The sequence below is a fragment of the Palaemon carinicauda genome, chromosome 21 (genome assembly GCF_036898095.1).
Source record: "Palaemon carinicauda isolate YSFRI2023 chromosome 21, ASM3689809v2, whole genome shotgun sequence".
Classification (NCBI taxonomy): Eukaryota; Metazoa; Arthropoda; class Malacostraca; order Decapoda; family Palaemonidae; genus Palaemon; species Palaemon carinicauda.
The window spans coordinates 122602845-122614714 of NC_090745.1; the positions used below are offsets into that span (position 1 = coordinate 122602845).

Here is an 11870-nt window from a genome sequence, read left to right on the forward strand (position 1 = left end):
TTTAAATGTGCGTGGATGTAGTACGATAGAGAGTAAAAGATGTGAGATTGGAAGCATGTTTAGAAGTAGAAGGATGGATGTATTGGCCTTGTGTGAGACAAAGATGAAAGGAAAGGGTGAAGTGATGTTTGGTGAAATGTCTGGTAGAGTGTCTGGGATTGAAAGGGGAAGAGCGAGAGAGGGTGTGGCGTTATTGCTGAGTGAATGGATGACAGGTAAAGTAGTGGAATGGAAGGAGATATCATCTAGGTTAATGTGGGTAAGGGTTAGGTTGGGTAGGGAATGTTGGGCGTTTGTCAGTGCGTATGGGCCAGGTAGTGAGAAAAGTGAAGATCGGAATGAGTTCTGGAATGATTTAACTAGGTGTGTAGAGGGACTGGGTAGAAGGAATTATGTAGTTGTTATGGGTGACTTAAATGCTAGAGTGGGCGCTGGAGAGGTAGAAGGTGTCATTGGTAAGTATGGCGTACCAGGTGAAAATGAGAGTGGTGAGAGACTGGTAGACATGTGTGTTGAACAAGAGATGGTAATAGGTGCTAGCTTCTTTAAAAAGAAAGATAAGAATAAGTATACATGGGTAAGAGTGGCAAATGGAAGAGTAGTAGAAAGGGCATTAATGGATTATGTGTTGGTAACTAAAAGAATGTTTGGAAGATTGAAAGACGTGCACGTGTTTAGGGGTATGGCTAACGGTATGTCTGATCATTTTTTGGTGGAAGGAAAATTAGTTGTAGCAAAAGAGTGGGGGAATAGAGTAGGTGGATGTAAAAGGGAGGTAGTGAGGATTGAAGAGCTAATAAAACCGGGGGTAAAAAGTAAATATCAGGAAAGGTTGAAAATGGCATATGATGAGGTGAGAGTAAGAGAAACTGGTAATTTAGAGGAGGAATGGAAGTTAGTAAAAGAAAATTTTGTTGGGATTGCAAGTGATGTATGTGGCAAGAAGGTTGTTGGAGGCAGCATGAGGAAGGGCAGTGAATGGTGGAATGAAGGAGTGAAGGTGAAAGTGGAAGAGAAAAAGAGGGCTTTTGAAGAATGGCTGCAGAGTAACAGTATAGAGAAGTATGAAAAATATAGAGAGAAAAAGGTGGAAGTAAAGCGCAAGGTACGTGAGGCAAAGAGGGCAGCTGACCTGAGGTGGGGTCAGGGATTGGGTCAGTCATATGAAGAGAATAAGAAGAAGTTTTGGAAAGAAGTGAAGAGAGTAAGGAAGGCTGGCGCAAGAATTGAAGAGACAGTGAAAGATGGAAATGGAAGGTTGTTAAAAGGAGAGGAGGCAAGGAAAAGGTGGGCGGAATATTTTGAAAGTTTGCTGAATGTTGAGGATAATAGGGAGGCAAATATAACTGCTGTTCCAGGTGTTGAGGTGCCAGTGATGGGAGATGAGAATGAGAGAGAGATAACAATAGAGGAAGTGAGGAGAGCACTAGATGAAACGAGAGTAGGAAAAGCATCTGGTATGGACGGTGTGAAAGCTGAGATGTTGAAGGAAGGGGGTGTGACTGTACTTGAATGGTTGGTGAGATTGTTTAATATGTGTTTTGTGTTGTCAATGGTACCAGTAGATTGGGTTTGTGCATGTATTGTACCGCTATATAAGGGTAAGGGAGATGTGCATGAGTGTTGTAATTCAAGAGGTATTAGTTTGTTGAGTGTAGTTGGAAAAGTGTATGGTAGAGTACTGATTAATAGGATTAAGGATAAAACAGAGAATGCAATCTTGGAAGTACAGGGTGGTTTTAGAAGAGGTAGGGGTTGTATGAATCAGATTTTTACAGTTAGGCAGATATGCGAGAAATATTTAGCAAAAGGTAAGGAGGTGTATGTTGCGTTTATGGATCTGGAGAAAGCATATGATAGAGTTGATAGGGAAGCAATGTGGGATGTGATGAGGTTATATGGAGTTGGTGGAAGGTTGTTGCAAGCAGTGAAAAGTTTATACAAAGGTAGTAAAGCATGTGTTAGAATAGGAAATGAAGTGAGTGATTGGTTTCCGGTGAGAGTGGGGCTGAGACAGGGATGTGTGATGTCGCCGTGGTTGTTTAACTTGTATGTTGATGGAGTGGTGAGAGAGGTGAATGCTCGAGTGCTTGGACGAGGATTAAAACTGGTAGGCGAGAATGACCATGAATGGGAGGTAAATCAGTTGTTGTTTGCGGATGATACTGTACTGGTAGCAGACACAGAAGAGAAGCTTGACCGACTAGTGACAGAATTTGGAAGGGTGTGTGAGAGAAGGAAGTTGAGAGTTAATGTGGGTAAGAGCAAGGTTATGAGATGTACGAGAAGGGAAGGTGGTGCAAGGTTGAATGTCATGTTGAATGGCGAGTTACTTGAGGAGGTGGATCAGTTTAAGTACTTGGGGTCTATTGTTGCAGCAAATGGTGGAGTGGAAGCAGATGTACGTCAGAGAGTGAATGAAGGTTGCAAAGTTTTGGGGGCAGTTAAGGGAGTAGTAAAAAATAGAGGGTTGGGCATGAATGTAAAGAGAGTTCTATATGAGAAAGTGATTGTACCAACTGTGATGTATGGATTGGAGTCGTGGGGAATGAAAGTGATGGAGAGACAGAAATTGAATGTGTTTGAGATGAAGTGTCTGAGGAGTATGGCTGGTGTATCTCGAGTAGATAGGGTTAGGAACGAAGTGGTGAGGGAGAGAACGGGTGTAAGAAATGAGTTAGCGGCTAGAGTGGATATGAATGTGTTGAGGTGGTTTGGCCATGTTGAGAGAATGGGAAATGGTTGTCTGCTAAAGAAGGTGATGAATGCAAGAGTTGAAGGGAGAAGTACAAGAGGAAGGCTGAGGTTTGGGTGGATGGATGGTGTGAAGAAAGCTCTGGGTGATAGGAGGATAGATGTGAGAGAGGCAAGAGAGCGTGCTAGAAATAGGAATGAATGGCGAGCGATTGTGACGCAGTTCCAGTAGGCCCTGCTGCTTCCTCCGGGGCCTTAGATGACCGCGGAGGTAGCAGCAGTAGGGGAGTCAGCATTATGAAGCTTCATCTGTGGTGGAAATGTGGGAGGTTGGGCTGTGGCACCCTAGCAGTACCAGCTGAACTCGGTTGAGTCCCTGATTAGGCTGAAGGAACATAGAGAGTAGAGGTCCCCTTTTTGTTTTGTTTCATTGTTGGTGTCGGCTACCCCCCAAAATTGGGGGAAGTGCCTTGGTATATAGATAGATAGATAGACTTATAACTTATACACTCCTGAACATTATCATCTTTGCACACTACTAAATCTTGAGTTATATTACCCCTTACATATAGCAATTAAAGAAAGAGAATGTCACAGGAATAATTATAAAAATCCATTTAATCAAACGTTCCCCAACTTAACACAATTTACGACGTTGAGTCCTGCCTGACCAGCGGCTTCGCAAACGTCCTCTATACTTAACCCTACATAAATCTACATGATTTATAAAGAACATATCCTCGCCACACACAGGGCACTATGTCATACCCAATTGGTGCTCATAAAGGAACATAATTTTCTAACTATAATCCCTTGTTTGTTTCCATCTCCAGAAAATGTGTGGCTCCTGGCTTTCATCTAACCTGTACAGATCTTTAGACTATGTTTTCTCATTGAGGTCTCCCATCAGTTTTATACAAAACAAGTTTTCCTGTAAAGTATAAGACAATTTCCAAGGCAAAGATTTACAGATATTGCTTATGAAAGACGTTACAATTGATTGGTATATTGTACTTGCCTTCATTACTGTGGTTCCTGGTTCCTCGTTGCTCGCGCCACAGCTCTGAACCATGAGGCAACTAACTGAGCAGATGCAATGCATTCATACCTACGGACAGTTCATCACCATTAGCTATAATCTACCCCAACAGCACTTCTTTTCTATCATACATACTGCATTTCTAAATCTTACATTCATTATGTATTTTGCTACTTCTTTTTGGGGGGGTTCAGCATTATGAAGCTTCATCTGTGGTGGATAATGTGGGAGGGTGGGCTGTGGCACCCTAGCAGTACCAGCTGAACTCTGTTGAGTCCCCTGTTAGGCTGGAGGAACGTAGAGAGTAGAGGTCCCCTTTTTTGTTTTGTTTCATTTGTTGATGTCGGCTACCCCCCAAAATTGGGGGAAGTGCCTTGGTATATGCATGTATGTATGTATAATTTTCTATGCTTCCCTACATAACTTACAACTCAATCCTCCTTTTTATTTTTACTTTTCAGGTCTAGCATAGTGTCAAACCTTCATCATAATAACTGTCCCTGTTGTGCTTCATTAATTTATATAATGTACTGTACATACAGTATATTTTCATACCCTTCCGTTCAATGAATCTCAGCTTAGCCATTTTTTTTAAATTAATATGCTCTTTTCAGTTTCTTTAGCAAACCAATCTTTCAGTTCCACATGAATTTCGTATGTTTTACATAAAATTATCCCACTGTCTCCAAATCCGTCTTTATAATGCTTCTCTATTTGATCTTCTACTACTATATCTCTCACACTACCCTTATTCATTATGTTATGATATTGTGGTAGTGCATTATTTTTCATATTAATTTGTTTTTCCCCTCAACATGGCAGTCAAAGTTGTTCCAGTATTCTATTCATTTTTAGAATTGTACTCCTTCTAATTCGTTCATTCCTTTTGTTCTCTATGTTAAGAAAGATAGTAGGTATTACCATGTTTTAAAGCTATACTGTATCTCTAACTTTAGTTTCATTTTTCTACTTCCCTGATTCATACTTCATGAATTCCATTTTATCTTTCATTTTTTTGTGTACTAAGCGTATGGGTACCTTTATCATTATACCCTTTCCCACAGTATTTGTAGTGTCCTCTGTTACTCTTTGAAAGTTTCAATTACATATTTTCCCGCCTTTCTTACTTCCTACAACAAACACAGGGTACTCCTGGTTTTGTGTTGAAGATGAAAAATTTTCCAAATTTTCATATAATGGCAGTTGGCTATTACTATTTCAATTCCCTCCTTTCTGCTGTTGGGGATCTTTATGACATCAACATATATTAGGACCTTCTATTTCCACTTCTCTTATATATTCGGCCAATGATTGCTTTTTCGTATCAATTGTTCTTCTTATTCGTACTACTGTACTTGGAAGAACTTTCGTGATCACTACACTCTTAGTAGGATTACGTACCTTGTTCATTAACTTTTTGGCAAGCGTTACGCCTGCAATTGCTTTTTGTGCCGATTGTTCTTCCTATTCATAATGCATGTAAGAACTCTGGTAATCACTGAACACTTAGCAGGATTACATATTTTGTTCTTTAATTTTCTATTATGTGATACTGAGGTGGATATTGTGGGAGGGTGGGCTGTGGCACCCTAGCAGTACCAGCTGAACTTGGTTGAGTCCCTTGTTAGGCTGGAAGAACGTAGAGAGTAGAGGTCCCCTTTTTTGTTTTGTTTCATTTGTTGATGTCGGCTACTCCCCAAAATTGGGGGAAGTGCCTTGGTATATGTATGTATGTGATACATATTGGTGTTTTATTCTATTCACACCATGTCGTAGCATATGATAGGTAAATATATATACAGGTATACAGTATACTGTATTTTCCTTACTGTATTCATGGCATAAGTGATATGAATACTTATGGACCTGCTTGTCAGCTCAGTCTCACATTCGGTGTCATTTGATGGAGATAATCACTTAGGTTAAGGGTAGTGAAAAATTGTTCTTTTTGCAAATGTTTAATTATATTCTATTAAAATTACTTTGATTAACAATAGATAAACTATTGGGAGGATGGTGTTTAGAGGTTTAATAAAAAGAGGAAATCCCCTTATACATACCCTAGAGTACCTCTGGCTGCTAGATAGTGCCTCTTTAACAGCACTAAAATTCCGCAACATAAAATTTCCTTTCAATGTAATAAAATTCAGAATCCTATAAAGATTGCTAAATAATATCAATACTATATGTCTAATAGCAGGTATGTATGGGAGAAAGAACTAGAATCTATTTTCAACTAAAATTGACAGGGAAATTTTAAGCATTCATCGTAAATAATGACTAAATCCAACCATCAATTCGTATCAATTGCAAATCTTGTCAAATGTATACTAAACTATTAATATATAAGTTGCTTTGGTGTATGATTATTATTGGATAGTCTAATGAGATCACAGAATTAATTGTCTGAGAAGATTTGTTCTTCATCAATTGTATATACTTAAACTGTGTATAGTATGTCTTTTTAGTACTTTTTTTCACATACGATATACATATAGTGTACATCTATACAAGTGTACAGTAATGGTATTAAACTTGACACAGTATAGTTACGAGATAATATGGAGATAGGGTTCAGCATAAATTTTGTTTAAGGTCTAATTTCCTGGATTTATCATTTTCTATTACATTTATGTAAATAAAACTAGTGCTTTACAAGATGAATTGGTCCCAACAAGAAAATATCTAAGACTTTATGAGCTGACGAACCTTAAAACCATTAAATTGATATAAGAATAGTATGACAGGCACTATTGTCAATTTCTTTTAGTGAGGCAGATTTGCACCGACTCGCAGGGGAGCCCTTTTCGCTCGGGGAAGTTTCCTGATTGCTGATTGGTTGGACAACATAATTCTAACCAATCAGAGTGCAGAAAACTTTTCCGAGCTAAAAGGGCAACCCTACGAGTCGGTGCAAATTTCCCTCACTAAGAAAAATTGACTATAGTTAAAATCTAAGCAAAACTTTATTCAAGAAATACAAAATAAGAAATTGCAATATAAACAAACTACATGCTATAACTACCCTTAACAACCAATACAAACAAAGTCTATATGGACAGAGAACACAAAAATCATTTCAAGGATACTACTGTACATCCTTTCTGGTTCAAGACGACATTCTATACACGACTAGAATACATCCCTGATAGTAGTTAGGTAAACAATAAAGGGATTTTGACGAAGGAAAAATCTATTTCTGGGGAGAGACCTGTGACGCCCGGTGAAAAGGGTCCTTCTTACACTTTTCTAATATAAATCTACCAAATATACTAGAGAAAGATAAAGCATGGAATGCAGAGGTTACAACCCTCGCACGAACACCTTGTTGGTGTCGTGTATTTAGCAAGGGCATGTGGAAACCACTATTCACAGGCTGTCTTCCATTTAGATAATCCCTTCATCAAAGGGGGTAAACAATAATATATCCACAGAAACAAACATGATGCTTCAATGCCAAGGAACAGATATTACAAGTAGAATTTACAAACTGTAATTTGTAGTAATCGTGGTTGATACAAACAGAAGAGAAATGAAATTAATTAAAGTATAAAACTTGAAAGTATTCTAATGAAATTGGGTCTAAATTAACTCTGTTCACTATAGCTGATAATGAGTATATGATTAAGTAATGTTCACCACCGTGATCATTCTTTTTTATACTAAAACTATTCATATTTTGGCATTCTTCTTGCTTTGTGTTCTATGGCATTTTGAAGTATAAAAGCAAGCACATATAATCAAGCAGTTTTTTTAGTTTCAAGTATTAACAAAGACTACATGCTTTACATATACGAATAAATATTTCAGACTACAAACTACCAGGAGTTCAAGCAAAAACCTTTCTACACTTTTTTATTTTCCTCCTTTAATTCTCCCCAAAGTTCCGGAGAATGGCACGAAATCTATCGACTTTTTGAGGAAAGTAAGTTGATCAAGATATTTTATTTGGAGACTAATTCTTTTAAAAGACAATAATGTACCATACCTATAAAAATTTCTGACTGTAACATTTCATTTATAAAAACAAAAATAACTGGAATTGCTATTTACCTCAGAGTGCTAAGTGATTCTCATATTCCCTGATACTCTTACCAAGAACCTTTTGTGTTTTCCTACAAATGCCCAGTTGCTTTTTTACTGAATTTCAAAGCAACCTGGTACAGTACTCTCCCTCTTCTCCTTAGCAATAGAAACAACAGCACTAGACTTTGTCGTGATAATCTCCACTTCCTTCCAATCCTTAAACTGGGATAAATATATCTGCACTTCATTCCTTTTTCCTTTCCTAATCTCTTCTGGTTATTTATCTAGTGTTTTTTGTTGATCTGCAACTTCTTTATTTATTTATTTAATTGAGTATATTCATTAACACTATGTTTCTTCCTATTTATTTCTTTTATCTAGTATATTCATTACCACTATATTTTTCCTATTTACTATTAATAGTGTCTACAGTATTCGTATTTACTAGGGTTAAGTAAGTTTGCCATATTATAACCAGAGGGGTCAAGTTGGTGAGGAGAACTATAAAGATATGAATTTCTATACTACAATGTGTCTGAAAGACCTTTATGGTCCAGCCAAATACTTTACCGACGTAAGTACAATTATGGTTTAGATCTAGGGTACTATTTGCCTTGAAAATTAACCTCCAAATACAAGGCCATACTTAAAAAGAAATTAGTTTTAAATGTAGTGTCCTGAGACAATGCCATTGAGCTATTCATGAAAACTTTTTCCAATTTTAAAATTTGACACAACCTCCAGTGAGTCTTAACCCTTTTACCCCCAATGGACGTACTGGTATGTTTCACAAAACTCATCCCTTTACCACCATGGACGTACTTGTACGTCCTTGCAAAAAAACTGCTATTTACATTTTTTTTGCATGTTTTTGATAACTTTTTGAGAAACTTCAGGCATTTTCCAAAAGAATGAGACACCTGACCTCTCTATGATGAAAATTAAGGCTGTTAGAGCAATTTAAATAATATATATTGCAAAATGTGCTTGGAAAAAGAAAAATGCCTGGGGGTTAAGGGTTGGAAAATTCCAAATAGCCTGGGGGCAAAAGGGTTAATGTTACACACGATTTAAAGTCAGAATGTTTATAAGAATAGGAATTCCATTTACAGTATAGAGTATTTAATCTAATTCATCATTAAGCATAGGAAAATATTGACTAGAAAATCACACAGATATGAAGTCTTGAATTCGAGCTTATAATTACAAGGTCACTTTTTATGATTATTCATGATAAATATGAATTAATATACAAGACAGTCATAACTGACTTTACACAGAAATCTTCTTACGAATAATTTCTCACACAGGACCTCTCAGAAAACGCCAAGCAAAATCGCTCCTAATAACTTATTAAAACAAATAAGGAAGAACACAATTTATGAATCAAATCTTAAAGTCTGAATAAGTAGAACATAAAAATGTATAACAAAGTATTACTGTATTTTCTTTTGAATGAATAATGAGTGTTACATTTGGCAAATCGGCATCCTTTCATAAGGAGGACGTAGGCTCCCGTACTCGGTCTTTCCCCTATATGGCACAAGTGTTAATTATTACAAGCTAGTCACATGCTTTACCAGGTCAAATACATATCACAAGAACTTGCCACATATTCTAAAGACTTTGTTCATAAAAGAAAAACATTGGCACACAAGGCAAGACACACAATCAGCTTAACATGGCAATTCTGAAGTGGAAGCCAATGGGATGCGACAACTATAATCCTTTAATTTCCAAATGCAGAAAACTATAATAAAGATTAGTGAAGGATATGTTAAGGTTCACATCAACTAGATTTATCACATACAGAAGCTCCCCAACTTACAGATACTTATACTGTACCAAGGGGGTAGCCGATATCAAACAAATGAAAAAAAAAAGGGGACCTTTCCTCTCTTACGTTCCTCTCAGCCTGACAAGGGATTCAACCGAGTTCGGCTGGTACTGCTAGGGTGCCACAGCCCACCTTCCCCCGTTATCCACCACAGATGAAGCTTCATAATGCTGAATCCCCTACTGCTGCTACCTATGCGGTCATCTAAGGCGACCGGAGGAAGCAGCAAGGCCTACCGGAACTGCGTCCCAATCGCTCGCCATTCATTCCTATTTCTAGCACACTTTCTTGCCTCTCTCACATCTATCCTCCTATCACCCAGAGATTTCTTCACTCCATCCATCCACCCAAACCTTGGCCTTCCACATTCGAAGATATAAACACAAATCCAAATGAAAATAACGAAGATAAGATGAAGAAATACCGTAATAAAAATGTTATTTTCATTAGTAAAATAAATTTTTGAATATACTTACCCGATGATCATGTAGCTGTCAACTCTGTTGCCCGACAGAAATCTACGGTCGGGATACGCCAGCGATCGCTATACAGGTGGGGGTGTACACAACAGCGCCATCTGTGAGCAGGTACTCAAGTACTTCTTGTCAACAAGAACTCAATTTTTTCCTCGGTCCACTGGTTCTCTATGGGGAGGAAGGGCGGGTCCTTAAATTCATGATCATCGGGTAAGTATATTCAAAAATTTATTTTACTAATGAAAATAACATTTTTCAATATTAATCTTACCCGATGATCATGTAGCTGATTCACACCCAGGGGGGTGGGTGGAGACCAGCATACATGTTAACAAAGAAGCTAAGTATCCCGTATTTCATTTTATTAGTTATTCAAAAATAACATAAAATAAATAAGTACCTGGTAAGGAAGACGACTTGAACCATTACTCTGCCTTTATTAAGTACGTCTTCCTTACTGAGCGTAGCGGTCCTCTTAGGATTCTGAACGACTCTTAGGTGCTGAAGTATAAAGGGCTGCAACCCATACTAAAGGACCTCATCACAACCTCTAACCTCGGCGCTTCTCAAGAAAGAATTGACCACCCGCCAAATCAACAAGGATGCGGAAGGCTTCTTAGCCGACCGTACAACCCATAAAAAGTATTCAAGAGAAAGGTTAAAAAGGTTATGGGATTATGGGAATGTAGTGGCTGAGCCCTCACCTACTACTGCACTCGCTGCTACGAATGGTCCCAGGGTGTAGCAGTTCTCGTAAAGAGACCGGACATCTTTGAGATAGAATGATGCGAACACTGACTTGCTTCTCCAATAGGTTGCATCCATAACACTCTGCAGAGAACGGTTCTGTTTGAAGGCCACTGAAGTAGCCACAGCTCTCACTTCATGTGTCCTTACCTTCAGCAAAGCAAGGTCTTCTTCCTTCAGATGAGAATGTGCTTCCCTAATCAGAAGCCTGATGTAGTAAGAAACTGAGTTCTTAGACATTGGAAGAGAAGGCTTCTTGATAGCACACCATAAGGCTTCTGATTGTCCTCGTAAAGGTTTTGACCTTTTTAGATAGTACCTAAGAGCTCTAACTGGGCAAAGTACTCTCTCCAGTTCGTTCCCCACCAAGTTGGACAGGCTTGGGATCTCGAACGACTTAGGCCAAGGACGTGAAGGAAGCTCGTTTTTAGCAAAAAACAGAGCTGCAAGGAACATGTAGCCGTTTCAGATGTGAAAACTATGTTCCTGCTGAAGGCGTGGATCTCACTTACTCTTTTAGCTGTTGCCAAGCACACGAGGAAAAGAGTTTTTAATGTGAGGTCCTTAAAAGAGGCTGATTGGAGAGGTTCAAATCTTGATGACATAAGGAACCTTAGGACCACGTCTAGATTCCAGCCTGGAGTGGACAACCGACGTTCCTTTGAGGTCTCAAAAGACCTAAGGAGGTCCTGTAGATCTTTGTTGGTGGAAAGATCCAAGCCTCTGTGGCGGAAAACCGCTGCCAACATACTTCTGTAACCCTTGATCGTAGGAGCTGAAAGGGATCTTACGTTCCTTAGATGTAACAGGAAGTCAGCCATCTGGGTTACAGTGGTACTGGTTGAGGAAACTGCATTGGCCTTGCACCAGCTTCGGAAGACTTCCCATTTAGACTGATAGACTCTGAGAGTGGATGTCCTCCTTGCTCTGGCAATCGCTCTGGCTGCCTCCTTCGAAAAGCCTCTAGCTCTTGAGAGTCTTTCGATAGTCTGAAGGCAGTCAGACGAAGAGCGTGGAGGTTTGGGTGTACCTTCTTTACGTGAGGTTGACG

General features: G+C 38.7%; 1 protein-coding gene across 1 annotated transcript in view; it reads right to left on the minus strand.

The window, feature by feature from the left end:
• Window positions 1-4489, minus strand: part of LOC137615114 (protein masquerade-like) — a 22449-nt gene extending 17960 nt beyond the window's left edge. Inside the window, exon 1 of the mRNA XM_068344745.1 lies at window positions 4414-4489. Within this exon, the coding sequence (XP_068200846.1) occupies window positions 4414-4489 (76 nt within the window). The remainder of the gene's footprint in view (window positions 1-4413) is intronic.
• Between the last annotated feature and the right edge of the window lie 7381 nt (window positions 4490-11870).